Below are 24,436 nucleotides of genomic sequence, written 5' to 3'. Positions count from 1 at the left end.
GCAGCGTTTTTTCGCTCAATCTATTCGAACCATTCTACTCAGGTGAATTTACGCCAATTCGATAGTTGAGGAGCACAAAAAATTCCTCTAAATTCGAGTTTTTTTCCCTCTATTCATTCACCCGAGCTTAGTGAATGTGCCCCTAAGGGGCCCATTTACTTAGTTCGAGTGAAGGAATAGAGGAAAAAAAGTTTGAATTTCGAATGGTCGAATATGGCTACTTCGACCATCGAATGGGCTACTTCGACTACGACCTTCGACTTCGAATCGAACGATTCAAACTAAAAATCGTTCGACTGTTCGACCATTCGATAGTCGAAGTACTGTCTCTTTAAAAAATTCTTCGACCCCCTAGTTCGCCACCCAAAACCTACCGAGGCCAATGTTAGCCTATGGGGAAGGTCCCCATAGGCTTCCTAACAATTTCCTGATCGAAGGAATATCCTTCGATTGATGGATTAAAATCCTTTGAATCGTTCGATTCGAAGGATATAATCGTTCGATCGAACGATTATTCCTTCGATCGTAGGAATATCGCAAAATCCTTCGATATTCGAAGTCGAAGGATTTTACTTCAACGGTCGAATATCGAGGGTTAATTAACCCTCGATATTCGACCATAGGTAAATGTGCCCCCAAGGTTTGGGGTTTGGCTGAACAATTAGGATTCCGGCGAACCAAAATTCTTCAAAAAGTGCTGGGATTCAGCCGATATCTAAACTGAATTCTGCATTCGGTATATGTTGTTTGGACAACTTCACAGATTGTCTCTCTTAGGGACTTGTAATACATTTCCCCCATAAATGCAAAAAGTTTAACTTAAGAATATGTACATGTTGGATCATTATAAAAGAACCCTGCAATGGAAAATCCCAATATGTGACCCTGTATACATTTTGTGTCTGTTATATGTAACTGAAAGTACCACTGGGCCCTGAGCAGTGTGATTTATCACAGTAATACTGATGCTGTACCATGTCTTGACGTCCTACTCTAACTGGGTTTTAAGACTTAACAGATGTATGAATACAAGTTAGATGTACCTGACAATAACTGGACCTTTCCAGGATCACAACGGATTCTAGTTTGTCTCTAATATCTGTTCAATTAAGAATGGGGTTAGTACACTGAGACACAACAGCCAGGGTTTGTAATGCACAGAATTAGTTGATGTTAAAAGATCGATTAATTGCTATTCACAAATCAATACAAAACAACATCACTTCCCATGTAATCCCTGTAGTGGTTACTACTACTGTCAGTTCTACTGCATATTAGCTAAATTCTGCTTTAAGCATCCTTAATATCTGCATTAATACACCAAAAATAGTTTTTATTCTAAAAATAAACTCCTGGTTAGTTGACATTAACCCAAGGACTATGTTTTTTTTTTTTTTGGTTAATGCAATTAATTTCAAAGTGTTATCAAAAATACATCTAAATTTGTATGTTAATACTTGCAGTACGTACACAAGAAAATATCATTTAAAATGAAAGAGTTAAACAGGCCGACGAGCCCAGAATTTTACCCGGATGTATGCTTCCATTTGCATAATTCGTTAGAAAAACACAATTCCGCCAGTCTTAAAAGGATTTAAAAGTGGTTTTGATGCTTGAGTAACAGCAGCCATTGATTTACAAAAGTGGTCTCCATTTTTTAGTCCAGATAAAATGTTTTTTTTTTCTTATTTACATAATTACAATGATGGAATTCAACTGCTGTGTGATTTCTGGTCTTCATAGCCACGAATGCCCTTAAAACAGGAAGCTGCTATTTCTGTCCAATTATTTAAGAACAAAAATCCACAAAAATACTGAGATGCTTCGGTGTACCGCTTGATAAACTACTCAGACAGGGTTTTGGTCCTTGTACCAATCATTATTTCCAGTTCTATAGTGTGATTGTGATACAAACCCAGTCCCTTGAAGTACCATGAAGCTGACAAGGCCAATATTTCCAAGTTTTATTCTTTGACGCAATGAGAGAGTTTTAGGTGAAAAAATATAAATCTCAAGACTTCACAGCCTTTCCCTTTCGTTTTCATGGCTTGGCAAGTGAAATGGATTTGGCGAGATCTCACAGGAAACTGTCCTCCACTAGATCCGAGGAATCAATCCCAATGTCATCCATCATATCAATGTCTTCAATGGTCTCATCATCCCTCTTTATAAAAGTGGAACTGCTGGAACCAGTCTCGATTGCACTCTCTTCTGATGTCTGAGAACTGATAAACAAAACAGATTTTATTTACTCAATATATACTATTGTTATTGTGTGTTATTCTTCTAACTTTAAGTATATGGAAGTTGTCCTACAGGGAAAGGACTTTACAAGATCCTAATTTATTCAGTTCTTCTCATGCTCATAGACTTTTCACTTTGACTTCTAGGTTTCTCTTGCCAATGGCGTACGCTAGCAGTTGTTGATCTTTTATCTTAGGGCTCATGTGCTTAAAACAACAAAACTCCATGACGCCCTCCCATTGAAAACATCACTGACAAATTGTACTAATACTGCAAACATTACTGATAGCCTGGTCCTATAAGTAAAGATCCTCTCATGTAGCTTGGGTGTGACTAGTGGGCCATACCTGCATGATCTGAGCTTTTTGAGGCCTATGATTGGGTCACAGAGGGAGCCAATCTAGTGTGTTTGACTTGGTATCTCATATACAGTCTAATGCAGTCTTGCACCAGCCTTAGTAAAATGAAGCCCCTTTTGCAAAAAGATTCACACTTTGCAGTAAGATGAATTCTCAATTCAATCAAATGATTATAAAACTGAGTTATTTTGCACTAATGATTATTATAAAAAATTCAATTTTCCTTAGGACTTACTGCCATAACCCCATTTTCTCTAAATCCAGTCCTGTCTCCATTTAGGACTAAACTTTACCCTTCATTCACAGTTAGTCTTGCTTTGGTAATGGATCAAAATAGCTATCCCTGCTCTGGAGAGTGAAATTGCCTTACCTGTGCCTGTTCCTCTTGCCGGACTCATCATCTGAGACGGGGTCAATATCAGGAAGGGGAATAATGTAACCGCTGTCAGCACTCAGCCTCTGCTCATCAAACCCACTCTCTCTGTCCTTCATTTTGTGTTCATTTTTATACGTCACCCCAATGTAGGAATTGTCACTGTCACTTCTCATGCGAGTAACTGCAGGGTGATCACTTTTAAGGAAATCGTGAAGAACTGTCTCGTAGCACTGCACATAAGCAGACATGTTCACATTAGACCTGAACTTCAGCATTAGATTTTAAACCTCAACTTCTATGACAGCATGACAAAGCCAACACAATTGTATAATCTACAATGCATGAAGAGCCACATGCCCCCTATTTGGGCATCCTATAATTGTATGTGACAGCATCAAGCCAACAACCCCCAGCATTTCACAACTAGGTTAGATCCATCAATTAAAATAGATGATTAATTCTCTCTACCCACTGTTAATAATTATTCCTTTTTGCCTTTATGTGTTACCTTAGTTAACAGGGGCAACAGAGGGAAAGGGACAAAAATAGTTTCAATCACTATAATATTGCAACTTTTTTCAGTTATCATATTGAAATTCTCATGATGAACTCAACTACCATCTACATTTAAGATGATAGCCTACACTCCACACACAAAAAAAACACTGGTAGTGGGAATAAGTATAATTCTATACCCTTTTGTATTCCATAGGAAGTAGACTTTCAACAATGTCACTCAGATGGCGAAATGATGGCCTTTTTTCTGGTTCACTGTTCCAGCATTTTACCATGATGTCGTACCTGTGGGGACAATGCAAGTGTAGAGATGTCACTAACCCAATAGCCACAGTGTTGACCATAGGTAATGGCAACTAAAGAAGATACAACTGTACTTACACTTCATGGGTGGCATGGTCAGGTTTTGCCATTCTGTAGCCACTTTTTATCTTATTATAGAAAGTTGAGTCTACAATCATGCCAGGGTATGGTGTGCCCCCTATTGATTGAACAGAAAAAAAGTACATGCAAGTTAATTTGGTTCTGATGAAACCAGCCTAGTATGTGTGTTCATGTGGTGGGAATGGTAGTTGTGTTTACTAACATAATTAGACATACTCTGATTTTAAGTTTTCCCTGATTTTATATTTTCCCAAATGTTATGCCATTTTATTTCTGGTCCCCTGAAAAATGTAAAATGGGGGTTCTACTGTATCTGGCTTTAGAGAACAGAATATTGGGAGTAAATAAGGGAGCTCATAAAATATTGTTTTCTTTGGTCAGTTGCATTAAGATCTGGTCTATACAGAACTAGTTTGCAGAGATGGTAGTGAAAGAACTTAACTGGCCTGATCATTCATAATTCATAATCAGTACCCAACCCAAATGAAAGCAAATCGTTCCCACAATGTTCCATCATCTCTTCCCAGAAGAGTATATGAGAAAGAGTGTTCAAACAACAAAGAGATGGCCAGTTTCATATTATTACCTTTGAAATCTGGAAAGAGACGAGGGACAGGCACGATGTATCTGAGCTATAACTCTCACACTGAAATTTCTAAGCTGCGTCTGTCAGAACATTTTAATGTGCAGTCCTTACCAAGAGAGAATATCTCCCACAGCAGGATTCCAAATGACCACACATCGCTGAGAGTTGTGTACAGGTTATCAAAGATGCTTTCAGGTGCCATCCATTTCACTGGAAGAAAAGTCTATAAAAGCAAGATACAGGCATGTTGGATATTTTACAAACAGAAATCTTTTCTTATGGGGGTTATTTTTTTATACAAGAAGGTAGGAGGGGTGTAGAAAATAGTACAGAATTAGAAGTAGAATAGACACTTACGCTGCCTTTGGATACATAGTTGGAGTCGTGCATGATGTCTCTCGCTAGACCAAAGTCACAAATTTTCACAATTTTCCCATGTGCTAATAGGACATTTCGAGCTGCCAAATCCCGATGTACACACTAAACATAGAGATTGGGGGTGAAGAATTAGGCAAACAGCACATTACAGTACTCATTTACAGGTTATGGATGAGACTCCACCCTGCCCACTAATGTGAACCATTCATAGAGATGCAAAGACCACAGTCGCAGGGGGGGGGGGCTGGGAACATGGGGGCATCTGCTTCCTCTATAGCTAATAAGAAAACCCTCTTCTCCCCAGCTGCTCTCTTTGCCAAGTAAGGGGATGCAAGTCAGGGCGGGCATGGGTGGAGTTGGGGCTGGATGTGGGTGGTGTCAGGTGGGGCGGGATGTGGGCAGGAAGTGGGTGGGAAGTGGGAGGGATGATGGGTGATAAGAGTGTGCTGGACCCCTCTGAAGGTTCTTTTACCACTGCAAAGACTGGAAGCCAGTATGAACATAGGGAGCAGTTCACATTATCATCATAGCCAGTTATATTGCAATTCAGAGATTTACATACTTCCTCTGCCCCCTAGATCTAGCCATGAGTATACTGTATCGAAAGGCAGTACTTACATTTTTAGAGGCTAAGAACTCCATGCCTCGTGCAACTTGGTATGTGAAACTGAGCAAGTCCAGTACTGTTAAACCCTCGAATCCATCATCAGACAGGATATTTTTTACTTCTGTAATAATTTAATAATAACATGGTTTGAATACCCATCAAAACTCTGACATCACAAATATACTACACATCCCACAGGCCTCCCTAACACAAAAAGTCTTTATTTTACACCAAGAGCCACAGACTGTGGATTATATCAAATGAATCAGTTTTTCTGGTTGACTGCACAGATGCCAAACTCGCTGAGGTATGTGGTTTCCAAGGCATAGAAATCTGATAGTTAGGAATTGCCCTCTTCAGAGACATGCAAACAGAATTCCTTAAAAAATATTTGGCTCACTTTTATTAAAAATTATCTTCTGCAGTGAGAAATAATTTATAACATAATGTTCTGCCTATGGCCCTTCTGTTGTCTAATAATATTTCTCATACCTGACAAAGGCTTCTTCTTGTACGATGCAGGGCGGTCATACAGGGATCTCTGGATATCTGAATACTTGGAGGGTTCATTCATTTCCAGCATTGGTACATACTGCATGGTGTCAGCCTGTTTCATGTCCATGTAGTCGCCATTGTTTTCAAATGATAAAATAACATAGCTAAAATATGAACATACAGCGTGTTTATTACTTATCTGAATACAGAGAAGGCAATCCAATGCCAAAATAGGAATGCAATGATTAAGGAAAAGGCCTCCAATTACATTTACAAATGACTTAAAAGCCACTGAAAGTTTTTTAAAAAATATATATTGAAAAGTTGCTTAGCATTACATTTTTTTCATCATACAAAAACATTCTGTCTGTTGGCCACCTTCCATATATCATGCCTCTCCTGCTCTATATTCCAGGAATCACCAAATGTGGGTTTTCAGTAGATGCTAGTAGGCTGGTTTTGAGAATTAATGCATATATCTACAGCAGTGTATTGTCCGTAGGGACCTTACTGTGGACACTGAAGGAATGCTAAAAAGCTACAGAGCAGCCAAGAAATCACTGGTCAACTCAATTGACCCTTGTATGCATAAGCATTCCTTAAATGCTGCTGAGATATTGAGATCCTCTCCTAAAGTGAGTCTCATCGAAACACTATCACTAGCATTCTAATTTGTCTTTGCCTACCTCCAAAGAAGTTAAAAACATCTTTTGTTATAGTACAGCCATTGTCTACCTTCTTGTGCTTTCGTCAGCTGGGTTCAGCCCAAAGATATCCAAGTCCTTCTTTGGTTTCTCTGGATGTCGGCTCTGAAAATTATCCCGGTTCTTATGCAGGTAATTCACAAGGTCACCATAAAAGCAGTATTCAGTAATAATATAAATTGGTCCTGTGAAATAGACGTGGAAAGATGAATCATCTGTGCTATAACTTAAAATATTAAAGTTTATTAACTTCACTAAATTGTCCACATTAAATGAAGACAACCAGTAATAAGGGCTTTTGCTGAATAGGTCTATGGAAAGACTCTAACAAGTAGCCATTGATAGGTGGAGTGAGTGCAGATAGATTTGCTGAATCTCTCTACTTACCAATATTCCCTAAGAAACCTTCTAAATACATTAGCCATGCCCTTATACTATCAATTACACCCAGTACTCGCTTTCTACCCAGTATTTGCTTTCCATTAAGAATGACCGCAATATTCTGAATGTTGAGGCTGTTTTAGGAAAAACAAGGCATTTGGCAGGACCCATTATCAGTAGTCAGTAACTGAATCTACATTGGCTATCTTTGAGTTTATTATAATTATTAGAGTTTTATTTGGAGAACTAAAAGTTCTCAATAAAGAGTTTTAATTTAGTTGAAAAAAGCATTGCCTTAAAAAGCATTTATGATGTAAAAAAAAGCTATAGAATACTGTTTAAAACCATGCTATATGTCAAAAGTATGATTTTTCATTTATGCTTTAAACGCCATATACATACCTGACTTGGTACAGGCTCCTAGTAAATTTACTATATTGAGATGGGCGCCAAGGTGTGTCATGATCTTCAGTTCAGACATCAGTGCCTGCTTTTCGCTTGACCTGGCTGTAGCTGTTGGTTGAAAATAACAAAGCAAATTTAAGAAACTGGCAGCAAATCATAATTTGACATTATCAGCCAAACTCTCTTATGTAGGAAGAAAAATATGTTACTTACGTTTCAACATTTTAACAGCAACTTTCATAACTGGCTGAGAACGACTTAATGCATATGCTGTGCCTTCAACCACTTTCCCAAAAGCTCCAGAGCCAAGGATGCGACCTATCAGGTACAAATAACGAGATTCTCATTAGACACGAGTAGCTGTTTTAATAGCACGCAAAAATGTGTCAATTATTGCAGTTCGTGAGCATCATCAACAGGCAACATAGCAAAATGAACCATGGAATGATTGCAGATAATGTGTTTTCAGATCAAATATGCCCTTGCTGTTACATGTAATAAAATAAAATTTGTAAACCAACTTACCAAGAACAAGTCCATCCCTTGGGAATTCCCACCGGGAGTCATAAGGAAGCTGCATTGGATCAACATAGATATATTCATGGCCGTCTGGGCTGATAGATTCAATTACTCGCCATCTTATTTCGTACCTTGGTTTCTGATTAAAAACAAAAACAACATGTCTCAGTCTGCACTTTATGCCTAGAACAGGTCTTCAGCAGTTACTTTGTACTCGGGCCTCACCTGTTTCCATATGATGACAAGTACAATGAGGGATATAATGACAATCACCAGAAGAACCAAGACAGCAGCAGCCACAGTGAGCTCAGAACGTAGGGCTAAAAACACAGAAGGAAACTCTCAAATGACAATGGAAGTCAGCCTTATAGAGATAAAGCTTTTGGGAGATTTATGGGAATACAGAATATGATAACATATGTGTACATGTAATATGAAGACAATTGGAGGTGGTATGACTGTTAATTTATGACTTGCTGGTTTATTAAATTCAAATCTACAGTGGATGGAAATAATTTACTTACTAGGTGCAACCAGCTTTAGTTCCCTGGCCGCAACACCAAGGTCATTTTTTGCAACACATCGGATTGCCATTGTCTCCTCAACTTTCTTGAAAGTCACCTGGCTTTCAATTGTGTTCTCATCATCTTGATGCGTCTCCATACTGATTTCTGACCCATTTATTGCCAGAAGGGACCACCAGGTGTCATTGCTGCATCTGTAAAGAAGCAGTTGATGCTGTATATATTGTATTGTTGAACAGGCAGCAATATGCTAGGAGAATATTTAAGAAAATGCATTAAATAGTGTGTTTGTGGGATGCCTACCTTTTAATGTCCTTGCAGACCAACCATTCCACATCAGGGACCGGCATTCCTTTGGCTAAACACCCAACAGTCTGTTCACCAGATGTCCCATGATGCTCATCAACCAGTTCCAATATCAAAGCAGGTACTGCAGAGCAAATACATATAATGTATAATCTGTCATGCGGACTGATGTTGCATTGCTTTTCCTTTTGCAGATATTAGGGATGAATAAAGCAAGATAATAAATGACAAGCAACAGGCATGAAACTGTGCAGAAAACCATAATCATATGCACAAACCATCTGCACAAGAGGTAAGTCAACAGGAAACTGATATCCCATCTATATAACTAATTGCCATAAACAATAATCATATAAACCCTCTTAAGCAGTAATCCTCAACCAGTGATTTGTCCAAACCCTTGGCTGTTGCTCCCATTGGCCTCAAAGCAGATGATTATTTTTTAATTATTTGCTTGGAGACAAGTTTTGGTGCATAAAAAAGTATATTGCCAAACAGAGCTTCCTGTAGGCTGCTAGTTCACATAGGAGCTACCAAATAGCCAATCACAGCCCTTATATGGCACCCCAGGGACCTTTTTCATGCTTGTGTTGCTCCCCAACTCTTTTTACATTGGAATGTGTCTTACAGGTAAAAAGGGTTGGGGACCCCTGCTCTAAAGTATGTCATTCAGTGATCTAATCAGCTCATAGTGATGTCAATGGAGTCACATAACTCACTATAAAAAAAATGTACCCCTTAGCGACTTCTAATACCCTTTTATTTTAGAATGTGGTGGCCTTATTCTCTATATGATGTATGATAGGCTAGTAAAATACAGCTGTGCTTTCAACATCATCTCAATTTTTACCTTTTATCTGTAACACAAACGAGTAACTTTTAGTTTCTGCATCATTTTGTGCCACCAGAGTATACAGCCCACTGTCTTCTTCTTTGGCCCGGATCAGCTTAAGTTTACTCTGTAACCTGGACAAAAAAAGGGAAACGTATTTAATAATGTCAACATCTGTACTGATATGAGTAAAACTATAAGAGTAGTCCGCTAAAATTGATCTTTAACGGCATCTTTTTAGCCTTTAATGGAAAATCTGGAACAATGCAGCAGGACATCATGGAAGACTAAACTGGAACACTTTTTCTTTTTACTTTGTTTTACATTTCACTTTGCTTTTCTGCTTGTCTAAAGAGCTTTATATCCACAGTTCTAAAGTGCAATAATTACATTTGTAATGAAACATTGATAAGATGTTGCCCATTTCTCTCGGCCTCCATGAAATAACCAGTTGCAAACACCTGTACGGGGCTGATTTATTATCCTCCCACGGTCCCACTTCGTAGTGTTAGTTAGGCAGCTCGTTAAATTGAAATGATCGTTTCCAGATGGAAAATTGACTGGGAGAATCTTGAGAATTACAAAACAAATATCTCCAAAAGAAAGTCTATGCCTGGAGTTTATCTTAATTAGGCGCAGGCTGTTGCAGAGATATTTTTACTTTAATAAGTGCTAATACTTCTATGAAGCAAACCTGCATTATGATTTATGGTTAGGGTTTAAGTTACCATCCTAGCCATTTAGACATATATAGAGAATTATAGAAGCCGAGAGGGCACTGCCATGGTAGAAAGTAAAGTTGTTCCTTGACATCCCTGGCCATACTGTTATATGCAGATTCCGTTTGTTTGTGGTGTGAAGTCCATACGCCTGCCATATTATTCTGCTGACATACCTGGTTTCTTTAGTTGTAACAGTACTAGTTGTGATCTCTGTCAGATTTTCACTCAGTGTCCGGTTGTTCTTCAGCCAGAAGACTCTAGGGGTGGGATATGCATGCAAGTCTACTATAAAACTCTTGACTTCATGGAGATTAGCAAATTCCTCTGATCCAAACATGGGCTCCAGGTTGATGAATCCTTTTTCTACACACAAAAATAGACGATGATCAGAGGGTGAAGTTGTAAAAAATTGTATTTAGCACTATGCAGAATATATACTGTACATTATTTGTTATTTACATTATGTCTGTTATATGGACACTTCCCTGTCTATACAAATCACAGCTCTTGGAAGTCTTTCTTACCATGGACTGTTATGTTTGTCTTCTTGACTACCATGTTATCTAGTGTTGCGTGTATAACAGCACACTCGTACTCTCCAGAATCTTTTGCCGTGGCATTTGCGATGTTTAAGGTGTATACCAGCCGCTGATAGGGAACCTTGCTTTCTTCAACATTTCTACTGCCAACCCCTCTCTTAATTGCAGAAAAAAAAGTATTAATATATGGGATAGAAACAGCCACACCACAAATGTTATGGAACAACTCTTGTAAAAAGCAGAATGGTTTAAGGAGGTCAATATGATACCATATTACCAAATGCAGTAACCTATAGCAACCAGCATGCACATCAGCATGTGCTGTTTGAAAGCTAAAATATGGTTGGTTGCTATGGGTTACTAGACCTAGCACATTTTTTTTCCTTTTACCGCCTGGACTCTACAATACATTATGTATACTTATTACAAATATATGTTTACTTTCATGCTTTCAAGTCCCTTATCATAAACGTCACATTGTTTGGCTTTGATTACAAAATAATGGGCCCCCATGTGAGAGTGAATTACATTAAACAGTGTTGTCAGATGTACAGCACTCCAGCTGTTGTTCAGTTACATTTCTCCCAGCAGCCTTTGCTTGTCAGTGACATATTGCTATTTCTTTCCTAGACCTTGATTGTGCTTTTTACGCCAAATCTTGCGTAATGTAACAGCAGGGTAAACCATAGCAACCAAAAACATGTTTTCTTTCACACACAGGACCAGTAAATGCTACCTGCTGCTCTACTGCAATGGGTTTCTACACCTGGAATGAATTGCGTGTATAGCAATATTTATTGCAGTATTACCGGTATAAACCTATCGTATCCAATAAGATGTTTGATTTAACAGCAGGCAGTTCAATAGTTAAATGCTCCTTGCTGATTGGTTGCTATGGGTTTGCTAGACATCGTGCAAACATAGCACTTGTTATGAGAATACCACCATATTACATATTCTGTATATATATATATATACATACACACAGAATATTTTTTATATATATATATAAAGCAGCACTCACAGGATATTTTCTAATGCAGAAAAAGTTATAGTACATATCTGTGCAAAAAAGTGCCGCTTTTTTGCACAGATATATATATATATATATTTATATATATATAATCCATCTATTCTATATATATATATAAATAAAGCATCTATACAACTATACCATCCATCTATTCTATATATATATATATATATATATATATATATATATATATATATATATATATATAAATAAAGCATCTATACAACTATACCATCGGTATTATTCTGTACCTGTTGTCCAGGGTAGGCCCACTGCAAGTCTACCACCTCATTGTCCAGCACAATGCAGGCAATAGTAATGGTTTCCCCAGCTCGGAACACAGTCTTGGGAGCTTCCATTTCAACAGAAATGTTGTGAGTTGCTAGAAAAAAAATGAATTAATTTAGTAAACACTGGTTTTCGGGTAAAATGTTCAAGCAGAAACAGTAGTAACAGGAAGGGCTGTGTTATAAGTGCCAGAATGTTTATTGTAGGAATGAATCTTGGGGCTGTGCATCTATGCAGCTTAATCCTGATATTAACTTTCTCCCTCTATACAAAATGTATGGAGTCTGCTGAAACATCAAGTTAGCACAATTTCTAAAGAAGAGGTACAGAAATCTAATGGAAGAAATGTAAAAGACATATCACCATTCTTTACATGTCTCATTTTGTTTTATATGTGTCCCTGGGTTTGTGATGTGTGTGTGTTTGCATGTGTGGTGTGTGTGTGTGTGTGTGTGTAAGTGTGGATTGTGTGTGTGCAAGTGCATAGTGTGAGTGTGTAAGGCACATATAAGCTGTTTAGTTACCTTTCCATGTCTGTAAAATATAAGCTTCTGTCTGATAGACCATTTTGTTGGAGACGGTTTCACAGATGTACGATCCTGGTGGGAAGTTTCCAGCAAATCCTTGCTTTCTGTCATAAAAGGCATTGACAATTCTAGAATTTTCCATATTTTTTAGGGTCACTTGGCTTGAAGGGTCGGTAGTGCGACAAGGTACCAAAGCAGACTCATCTTCCTCAACCACTATAATATGGTCAAAGATCCCGGGGGGAGCAAAAGGAACGTTAGGGTCTGTGAAAAATACAAAACCAGAGGGTGATTATGTCAATCAGTTGCAATAAAATCTGACATGAATTCCAGTTGCTGTGAGGGGCTCAGCGGTGTTCAAAAACTGTAGGACACTTATGAGCCTACTATCACATCAATTATATAGAGACATTAATTATGTATAGAATTTTCCCAAACTGGGACTGATCAGGGTCTGGGCCCTACAGACCTCTGCAAGGCCAGTCTAAACTTGTTCGAGAAATGTTTGCTCTGTGACTAATAGAGTAAAACATGTTCTTCTCTGCATTCTGATAATTGGCCATAATGGCAGCCATCTTGCATTCTTGCTTTGTGTGCCATTATGGAAAAATTTCCTGTCTCCTTAAAGACCCTCATTCTGAACATTTTATTACAGGCCAGTAATCTACTCCCTTAAAGACAAACTGTGCAACCGTTCCCATATGCCACTCAAACTGCAAATTCCATTGACATTACAGAAACTTGCAAAATGCTAGTGAAACCCAAACCCTGGCAGCGACCAACTACAAAGAACTTAACTAAAGCCATCTCAACCCCTTAACTCAATACAGGCTACCCAGAACCTTAACCAATTAGGAAATCAGTTTTCACTGGGTTCCCTAATATATACAGTATTACTATCTTTTTTTGAACCAAAAGAAAGTGAGCAAGACCAACCTGGGACATAGATATAGATATCTGTGCCTTCAATCTCACCCTCCTCAGTCTGAGTGTGATTGTGGTAGCAGGTGTAGAGGCCCGTATTGGAGGCAGAAGCGTTGGTCACTTCCAGAACAGACACAAAGCGGCCGCTGTTGTTTTCTTCATTTCGAATGGCTACATTGTGCTCCTCGGCTCTCGGATCGGAATAAGGGTGCTGCCAGCTCAGTTCGCTTTCACCATTGCACGTTAATGAAAAGGAGGAGTGCAACCTCTGAACCAACTCATCCTTTGGGGGAAATATCGAGGGCAGAGGATGTTCAGCAAGAATTACCCACGGGCCTGTGCAATAAAGGAATAAAGTTAAGGAAAATTCTATAAGCTCACAATGTTGTTTCCAATGAAGCAAAATTAACTGATTTTAGTTGAATTCATCACTAAAACACCTGCTGCCTCCTTATTGGACAATTTATAACAGCGCATGTCCTCTCACACAACATGTGGTCATCTGCAACCAGCAGTGCAAGGAAAGTGAAAGAAAAATAGAAAAAAACTCAAGTTACAGCCCAGAATAATAGCATGGATAATGTAGCATGGATCAGTTGTATTGCTTTAATGAATGGTTTATTACCAGGTCTTTGTCCTATATGTTCTGTAACTACTCTGGCCTAGATGGGCAATGTGTTGCATGGACTACTGGACAGCCATGTAAGGGTAGAACTCCACAAACGTTTTTTGTCGGATTGTAGCCTGCCGACAAAATGCATGCGACAAGTCAGATGGAGATGCAGGTGTCAAGATTCTATGAAAAGTCGCAGGTAAAAACTACATGGTCCGACTGTTGGATGAAGAAGGTGCTTTCTGCGTCCAAATCCAACAGTCGTGCCGCGTTGGATGAAATGTTGTTTTTACCTGTGACTTTTCATTCAATCCAATTAGAATCTTGATGCATGCGTCTCTATCCGACTTGTCGCGTGCGTTTTGTCGGGCGGTCATCAATCCGATGAAAAAAACTCGTGGAGTTCTACCCTGACAGTCTGCATTTACAATGGGTCTTATCAAGGTCATCGAACAGCAACAGTTGCATTTTATATAGAACAAAGCCAAATTCAGCCTTTAACTTGACTGATTAACGAGTCTTCCTCATTTCCTGTATTTTGTTGTCATAACAGATTGTGCGCATAAGTTCAGTGATGGAGACACGCAATAGGAAACTGCTTCACTCTTCATGTCCAGTACAGTTTATGCCTTTTGTACAGAAGTAAAGTCCTATACATACAATAAACACAGGCCCTTTTCATTTTATTTCCTACTTTTTTTAAACTTAAGTGGCACCCTCATTCAATGATTCAATTTAAAACAAAAAAAATAATTTTAACTGTTTCAAAATACACAAATCATTATTTTCACACTGTTAGCCCTTAAGTGTGTAGCAGAGTGTAACAAAAGAATATCTATAACCATAAAAACAAGTACAGAATCTTACCTATAATCAGGAGACACCCCAGAATAAGTGATGCCCTCGTGGTAGGCATCATGGACGGTAACAACTACAAAAAATACAGAGAGAATTTTATTTTAATGTGTTCTGAATTTAGGTTCACTGCAAAATTAAAGGAGGCATACATTCCAAGCTGCTTTAAATATACATTCATTATGCATTTACATTGTTATTACAGAACTTGTAACTATTAAAAGCAGCTTTGCATTATCCCTTTCTGCACTGCTGGTCTGACTCTTGTAATATGCAGCAGTTCTTCTCAGCTTTGTTAATTGTCTTCTGCAACATTATTGCAGAGCCAGCAGGGCTGAGTGCAGAAGGAGACAGACAGACAGACAACAGCTTCAATGGCATTTACACTTTATATTATATTATATTACAATATTGGGAAACAAAAGAACAATGGGAAGGTAACCAGATAACAGCTCCCTAACACAAGATAACAGCTGCCTGGTAGATCTAAGAACAACACTCAATAGTAAAAACCCATGTCCCACTGAGACACATTCAGTTACATTGAGAAGGAAAACAGCAGCCTGCCAGAAAGCATTTCTCTCCTAAAGTGCAGGCACAAGTCACATGACCAGGGGCAGCTGGGAAATTGACAAAATGTCTAGCCCCATGTCAGATTTCAAAATTGAATATAAAAAAATCTATTTGCTCTTTTGAGAAATGGATTTCAGTGCAGAATTCTGCTGGAGTAGCACTTTTAACTGATGCGTTTTGAAAAAAAAACATGGTTTCCGATGACAGGATCCCTTTAAGTGTTATATTTGGTTTCATTAACATTCGTCAACATTTGATTTTGTGGGGTTTACATCCCCTTTGATGAAAGCCAAGTGAGGTTCTTTAAGTCCATAAAAAAACACAGATAAGAAACAAATTACAGTTGGAGGAAAATTGATTGTTTATGTAAGACACAAAAGCGTTTTGTAACAAAATTCAACAGTGTTTTTCTGTAACCTTGTTTCAGCTTTTTCCAAAAGGCTGCAAATGCTTATTTAACCTCATAGCTTAATAAAGTTATCACTCCATAAATGCCTTGCAAATACTTTCCAATATAGAGCTACAGAGTCCTATGCAAGGACACCAGCATTTACAACTAGTAAGATTTTAGTAAACACCTTCAATAAAGTGCTTTTTATTGTGCAATTTTCCATGGAGACAGAGTAAGTATGGTTTGTCTCTTGCACAGAATGTGGCTGGGTCTCAGCAGGAATGCGACACGTTACTCATTATGCACAGCCAGGATGTTAGTGTCATAGGCACATATGGGACATCTCTTGCATATCTTACAGCATTCCATCAACCTTGTCCAGCTTTGGCTCTATATACATAGTATATACATATATGTACAGACATGCACACAGCTGCAAAAATTGCATCTCCAGCATCAGCTGCATTTATTTTTATAGTGCTTTGCAATAAATGAAACTAAACTGAGGCCTTACAACATAATTCATTCAAGGGTTCCAGTATAGAAAGAGAATTGAAGGACCCTGCTCACAAGAGCTTACAATCTAAAGGACTTTTTGTTACATTTTATGTATTAAACCTTACAAACACACAAATATATAGTAAAAAAAAAAAAGCCTAATTAAAACAAGTATCTTTAACAACTCTTTTATGCTTTGTGTCAGGAGGGGGCAACCTAATGTCGTCGGGATTTTGCTGAACTACAACCTCTGCTGCATCTGGTAACTATGAAATGTTAACTTGAGCCCCCCAAACAACGATCGCAGTTACATAGATGATACAATTGGTGCACCCTTCCTAATGGCTTTCTTAGATTGTAAACTCCTTGGGACAGCTGCTTCCTCTAGTCTATTATTACCTAGCAGCTAAGCTTTGGTGTCTCCCTATATATACACTCTATATATATATATATATATATATATATATATATATATATATATATATATATATATATATATATATATATATATATATATATATATATATACACACTATTGCACTGTTACCTGTATTACATATGCACTGTACCAGTTTTCAGTGCTGTGTATCGATGCTATTGGGATTATGCTTCTTGCAGTAGCCAGAGCCTATAGAGCAGGGATCCCAACCTTTTTTATTTGTGAGCCACAATCAAGTGTAAAAAGAATTTGAAAGCAAAACACGCATGAAAAAAAGTTTCTGGGGTGCCAAATAAGGGCTGTGATTGGCTATTGGCAGCCCCTATATGGACTGGCAGGTACAGGAGGCTCTGTTTGCCAGTACACCTGGTTTTTATGCAACCAAAACTTGCCTCCAAGCCAGAAATTCCAAAATAAGCACCTAATTTGAGGTCACTGGAAGCAACATACGTGGGGTTGGGGAGTAACATGTTGCTCACGAGCCACTGCTTGGGGATCACTGCTATAGAGCAATAGGAGTAGGACATGTGATCATTGAAATACTTCTGTGCAGCTGGTCAATTTTACCCATTCATTTTCAGAGGCGCCAGAATGATATACAGATTTCAGAGATATTGAATCCAAAACAAATACAGTGTTGACTTCCCAGTCTCTTTTAGATCACTGGGAACAAATGTGGAAACAGGCCGGTTTTTGCACACATGGTGCTTATTTCCAAAGGTTCCATAGTAATTGGTGCCATGTGCTTAAATGCACAATCCCTCCCAACAAAGGGAGGAATTCACTTCAAAGGGACGTCACCCTCCAGACCGACTGTGTTTTATCATGTTCCAATCAGTCTGCTGTGCCCTCGTTCTACTGAATGTTACAAATTCTCTTATCTGGTAACAAAATATGGAAAGTGGGTATTATTGTAGCAATAAACTATCTTGGAAAGCGGCTGGAATAAAGTTAGTGAAGGTGATCAGTGTTAACCCTTAGGGTAAGGTCACACTGGGAGATTCGGGGAAATTTAGTCACCCAAATTGCTTCCCCCTGTCTTCCGCCTGCTAGAATGAAAAATCGCCATGGCACTCGCTGCGATACGCCAGCAGGCGATTTTTCATTCTAGCAGGCGGAAGACAGGGGGAAGCAGTTTGGGGAGATTAAATCTCCCCGAATCTCCCAGTGTGACCTTACCCTTAGAATCCCAAACTGTGATGATGCCTCTTACAATGATGGCAGGAAATCATTTATGGAAAACCAGTATAGATCTGGGGTTGCCTCCAGCTGTTGTCGTACTACAATTCCCAGCACTCACTCATAGCCTTTTAACAAAGGCTATAACAAGTCATGTTGGAGTTCTGTAACCTGTATAAAAGCACTCACCCTGCAGCCTTCATATTATATCTTTATTATGTCATATCCAGTTTTATATGATGCCATGCATACCACGAATAGAAAGATTTCATTCCCACTGCGGCATCAGTCTTTCATTAGGTGTTTTGAACTGCTAAATACAAAACAGGAAACCTCAAACGTTTGTAAAGATCTCTAAAGCTACATCACCACTTTGGATTTTTAAATCCTAAATAACAGAATACCAGTGAATATTTTATTATGCCACGTAAGTATTTCCAGCAAGAAAGCCATGCATAAAGCAGTGTACAATAGAAGTAGTGTGAAACAAACACAGAACAAAGCCCACTAGAGGTCACTGTTACCCTTTCTTCTCTTGGCTGCAATGAAAGCGAATGTCCGTGGCTGGTCAATTGAACAGCTGGGTATTACAATTTACTAAATGATAAGACAAATAATGACTCCACGGATAAGACAACAAACAACACCAGCTGTTGCCATTAATGCTAGGGGCAAATCACATGCATTTATAATCCATCAAATGTACTCTACTGAATATATGTGATACACAGAAAAATACTCTACTGCATATATGTGATACACAGAAAAATACTCTACTGCATATATGTGATACACAGAAAAATACTCTACTGCATATATGTGATACACAGAAAAATACCCTACTGCATAACAGATATTAGCCTGCAGCACAGAGACGTTATACCATATACTATATATTAATCTAACTACCACTGGGTCACCCTGCAACATACACTGCACTGCTGGTGGGCTGTGGGCAAACTACTATTGTTAGATCTCCAACTACAACTCTAGTTAGTGTCTGTTAGTGGGTGCTGGGAGTTGAAGATACAATCAATCCCTCAGGGACAAATGTATCCCTAATATAGAGAAGCTTATCTGCTGGGCAAAATAGGGTTTCTTTAAATTCCTTCTGCGGGGTCTGGGCACATTCTTTTGCTTGCACCCGCAGAGAGGTCTGTCTACTAAGGCAAGAGCAGAGACTCTTTGCAGACTTATGTGCCCATTAGACTCTATTGATCCATACATTTCCTTTATGCCTGGCCCAGAAACAACCAGAAAACTTAAATCCAAATGGCCTATTCCTCCCGACCTGCCAAGCTCACCGTTATTTAAGCCATATAAAGACGATAGAGTGCCAGAATACTCTTCACAATATTCTTTATCTGGGACAATGGCAATGTTAAGCTCCGATGCCTCCTTAGAACAATCAGAGTGGATACACAAAAAGACAGCACTCAGCCTGCAGGCTTCCTCCATGTATACTGTATGTATTAATTCTACAATAAAGTGGAACAAATGTCTACATAGTTAAATGGCACAGAGTATCTAATTTGTGTAAGGTGGTGACATTGTACACACAAGGTCTTTCTTTCTTTCTTTCTTTCTTTCTTTCTTTCTTTCTTTCTTTCTTTCTTTCTTTCTTTCTCTCAACTGTAAGCCCAATTTTTTATTGATACTTGGCATGGGGGAAGAGACATTTAGAAGCCTTACAAAACTGAACCCAATAAAAATATATCACTGTATATTAAATGATTAATGTATTCTACATCTACAGGCTAAAGTCTAGTAATGCTTGTCAATGAGCAGATGGGGCAGCCCATTTATTAATGAAAAAGCATTTTTTGTTATAATCCTTTTGAAATCATTTATTAGTGTGGACCAAAGTATTTCAGTTTGGTGCCAAGCTCTCCAGTTCTCTCCCAGCCTACCAATTTACCCACTTAGTCTATATATATATATGTTATATATAGTCTGTATATATATATATTTTAGCAAAAAGCTTACATTTTACAATCTGGAAGGGTTTAGTATATATAATGGACATGGAGAGTTTGTGAGCCTCTGGGGGATGAAATATCATTAATAGGGCTGACCAGTGTTTCGGTTCTCACAAGGGAGCCTTTATCTCACCCCCCATAATAGCTCCCATGTGGCAGCCTAAAACATGACTCAAAATTCCTAAATAAAACAAGCTGTATCTGGTAGAATGGCAGGACATTTCCAATACAATTATATCAGGGACGGACAAACAGCAAGTTATTGATGAACTGCAACTCCCAGAATGCCTTGGACAGCCAAGTTGTAGTTTAGCCACAGCTGGAGTATGGACAACCCCTAAATTCCATATTTTTACCCTTTTTATTGGGGCCCTAGTGTCTCAAGCAGCATCTAACTCCAGACCCAGGGTGAATAATAAGTAATTGTGTAATGTTACCCCAAGTTTGCAGCTTTATTTGATGATGAACCAAAGTACATCAAAATAGTCATACAGAATTCTCTTAGTGAATAGGGAGCACTGATGTGAGCATAAAAATCTGTTAATGATCTCAAAGCACCCGCAGGGGGCAGTAGAGCACTTTGAAGCAATTCCTTGCATCTCTATCTACACAACAAGGAACTCTGGCACCAGCCTTATCCAGCACACCCCCAGCACCACCCAAATCTGCCTCCTTTTATCATTGCGTCAACTGCCCACGCCACCCCGGGACAATTTGTTTTTCTTTTTGTCTGTCAGAAACCACAGTGTTTTGCAACTGGTGCCAATCTGTCTCCCCAAACGTGTGCTGTTGTGATAGCATTTAGTAACTCTGTTATATCAAACCCCTCAGCATTACTTTGTAACCGAGTAAATGAAAAACTTTAAAGCTATGAACCATATTTAAGGGAAGCCTTGTCACAACATTTTTATGTTTTATATTTTGTATTTATACTATATTGTGTTCCTCTCCTGTCTGGCATATCAGCTGTGGTTGTTTTATTTTTTTTCACAAACCCATAAATACATCAACTGCAACAACTGCTAAAAGTATTCCTGATTCAAAAACAAAGGGTAGCCATGATCTAACAACAGGACATCCCTGAAACAATAGCTGATAATATCAAATAACTGAATTAATGTTTTCCATTAATGAGATGGGCAATTTTAAAGCAAAAAAGTGCAGAACTGGGTTTGGGAATTGTATAGTAACGGTGCTGAACATGTGAGTATGGGAATTAAATAGGAAAGAAATAAATGAGGCAGATGTGCTGTTCCCAATCTGCAGTCCCTCCTATGACAGCAGAGTCAGAATAGAATACCTCCAGTTATTTGGGTACCAATGTTCTTTCCCTCTTCCCTCTAATGTGCAGCCAGCATAGGGATTCAAAATGTTAGGTTCTACCTATAACAGAAGCAGGGGGCTCCAGGACACAATCAGGACCATTATCAGCCTGAATGAGCTCCAGACCATTCCTCCCTCCACTGGGCACATCTGGAAGAGAGGTGGGGGGAGTAAATTGGACCCTGCTCATAATGTTTTCCATAAGCCAACTCTGGCGTCTCCCCCCCTCCTCTGTGGCAATATATTCAGCCCACCTTGATGCTATCAGCCTGTTTATATGTGGAGGCAAATGATTCCACTGACTCCCACACAAGAGCTTGGTGCATTCTTGTTTACCAGTTGCTGCCAGGTCATTCCACAAACAAGTCAAGCCCAGGGAAACTTTGCTTTCCCCAGAAAACATGCATAATAACTATACAAAATAAATTAAGAAAAAACTCCAATCAGTCAGCCCTGCTTATTTATAATTAACTGTACATCAGGACTAATTGGATTTGTCCCACTCACTGATTAAATGGAATTAACTTAATGAACAGAGTAGACTCCATGCTGGGACATCTCACTCTCTCCCTGTAGTCTAGACTGGGATATACATTTTAGGTCCCTGCATAATGCCAATGAATGTGTATCCTATACAAACCATAGCTGACCCTGCAGGTTGTGCCAAGGAAGGGGTATGGGTGCCATCTCCATCTGCATAGACACTGGGCTACTATTGGGTTCTGAGAAGCCTGACATTGCAGTCAGCAGATGTTCTGCTAACCACTAATAAACTATTCCCTTATCTAATTCTCTTTATTCCCAAATGGGCCCACTGCAGTCATAAGGATCAGCAGCCTGTGGCTTTTCAGTTGAAACTGAACTACAATTTACAGCATCTTAGGATAATGGGAGTTGTAGTACAAAACAACATTGCACAAATCCTGTTGAACTACAAGTTTATCCATATATGCAACAATTGTGCAAGCCCTTTGTCTACATAGAGGATACACATAATAATTACTGGTTCAATTAATTCCATGGAAAGTTATTTTTTCCATACAATAGTCACATGTATAACAGAACAGAACCTGGGTAACACAATAGTGCTGCATCTGCAGAGGAGCTCATCCAAATCTGTTCAGTAAAAGCGCAGAGAGAGCCAACTTGTCTGGCTCATGTCTATAGGGGAACTGCCAATATGAGCGATTTCTGAGCGCTTCTGAGCAACTTCTAGTGAAAAGGGGCCATGAAGTCACTATTCTATTGAATAGCGAGATAGAGCGAAGGATTCGCAGAGTAAGGTCTAATGCTGAGCTAAATGCTCGCAAAAATGTAAGATGTGCCAAGTGCGCGCCATGATATAACCTTGGCACTGTGGGCACTATTAGAGAAGATTTGGGCAAAGCGCAGAATTTTAAGGGGGTACTGGGATGGGGCTGAGGAATAGTGAGCTGGCAGCGTCCCCTGTAACTCCATGGGGGTCCTAAGACCAAATAACCCCGGCTTTGTCTTGAGCTAATTGATCGGGACAACTGGACATCGCAAGACAGACAAGGCAAGTACAAGGCAGGAATCCTCACCGAATGGCATAATAAAAGCCAACAGGGCAGCAGACAACATACAAGTCGCAGGAAATGGAAACAACAGGCGTCATTGCGCGCAGCTCTGTCCCGACTTCACACAAAGGCAGAAATAAACCGGTACTTTCTTACCTGTATCCAGCGGGGTCTCTCAGCCTCACACCCCCAAACACAAAATGATTAGGAATAAATTATCCAGTAATAGAATGGCCCCCCAAATTTCCTCCCTTAGACAAAATCGTTTACAATCCAAAAAATGGTCAAAATAATATTCCCCTGGATTCTTCTCAGCTCCAGAAAAGTTCTTTAATGTCACTACCAACAGTGACCCCAGAAACTACCCCGCCGACAACTCAAGGAATAGCGGCCCCCAGCTCAGCAATCCTCCAATTTAGCGCTCGGCAAAGGCAGATCCTTATTGTACATCCAACCCGTATGGAGTCCAGCAAAAGGCAACGAGGGAGAAGCTTGGAAAGTTGCCCAACTCCCATCCTTAGCCGTTATATGGTGATGGCACCTCCTCCAGCTTCAGGCTCCTCTTGGTCAATCCCAATGGAAGTCTTTTCCATATCCACATTAGTGTGAAGCATCTGTGTGTCCAGAAAGTGAGGGACCCTCCCTGACTGTACAGTTATTTGTTCTACCCAACTCATAACCAATAGGCACTGCCCAGTCCTGGCACCTAAATACAAACTCCAACCTTGCACCTAATATCCCCCCTAGTAACCTTGCATCTAATATCCCCCCTAGCAACCTTGCACCTAATATCCCCCCTAGCAACCTTGCACCTAATATCCCCCCCTGGCACACTAAGACAACTATTTATAATTAATCGTTCTGCACATCCATAGTTTTGCCTGTATAAGCGCAAAGTAATTGCCTCTTACCTTTTCACTATGTAAAAGTCAATAATAAATCCCAATAAGAAAAATAAAAATAAAAAAACAACAATGTATATGTGTGTGTGGATATCCCAGGGTCCAGCAGATGTGTCTCCTTCTCCTTCTTACATGCAACAGACTGGGACCCAGAGCCTTGTAATTGATTCAATGTTTCAGCCAAACCTTCCAAAACTCATCTGCCTTAAGTAAATAGCTGTCACAACCTCCTCCCACTCCTCCACAGTAAAAGCCCCCTCTAGCAGAGAAGCCCAGCCTGTGCAACGCAACTGACTTTTATTCTGATGCTGCACTCATCTAAGAAACCTTATAGGGTTCATTTATCAACACAGGGCAAATTTGCCCATGGGCAGTTACCTATAGCAACCAATCTGTGATTAGCCTTTAAAGCCAGCTGCAAGTAGAACAATGAATGTAGCAATTTGATTGGGTTACTGCCCATGGGTAAAATTGCCAGTGTTGATAAATGAGCCCCA

General features: G+C 39.2%; 1 protein-coding gene across 2 annotated transcripts; it reads right to left on the bottom strand.

The window, feature by feature from the left end:
- Window positions 1-1,685: 1,685 nt before the first annotated feature.
- On the bottom strand, window positions 1,686-24,152 carry pdgfra.S (platelet-derived growth factor receptor, alpha polypeptide S homeolog). 2 transcript variants are annotated; one of them, XM_018243143.2, is made up of 23 exons: window positions 23,949-24,152; window positions 15,130-15,193; window positions 13,662-13,985; window positions 12,723-12,989; window positions 12,162-12,292; window positions 10,863-11,034; window positions 10,512-10,701; window positions 9,635-9,750; window positions 8,782-8,908; window positions 8,479-8,672; window positions 8,180-8,274; window positions 7,961-8,093; window positions 7,649-7,753; window positions 7,433-7,543; window positions 6,681-6,834; window positions 5,943-6,109; window positions 5,462-5,571; window positions 4,823-4,945; window positions 4,577-4,688; window positions 3,877-3,976; window positions 3,675-3,780; window positions 2,974-3,209; window positions 1,686-2,225 (listed from the first exon to the last, which is right to left on the bottom strand). In XM_018243143.2, exons 2-23 carry the CDS (start codon window positions 15,179-15,181, stop codon window positions 2,078-2,080), a joined length of 3,273 nt encoding a protein of 1,090 aa, XP_018098632.1. In that variant the 5' UTR covers window positions 15,182-15,193; window positions 23,949-24,152; the 3' UTR covers window positions 1,686-2,077. The 2 variants fall into 2 exon arrangements, with proteins under 2 accessions (XP_018098632.1, XP_018098633.1); XM_018243144.2 differs by lacking the exon at window positions 23,949-24,152 and adding an exon at window positions 23,194-23,790.
- Window positions 24,153-24,436: the final 284 nt, after the last annotated feature.

This window comes from Xenopus laevis, chromosome 1S (assembly GCF_017654675.1).
Source record: "Xenopus laevis strain J_2021 chromosome 1S, Xenopus_laevis_v10.1, whole genome shotgun sequence".
Classification (NCBI taxonomy): domain Eukaryota; kingdom Metazoa; phylum Chordata; class Amphibia; order Anura; family Pipidae; genus Xenopus; species Xenopus laevis.
Note: the sequence above shows the minus strand (reverse complement) of the source record. Positions and strands in the feature narration are given on the sequence as shown.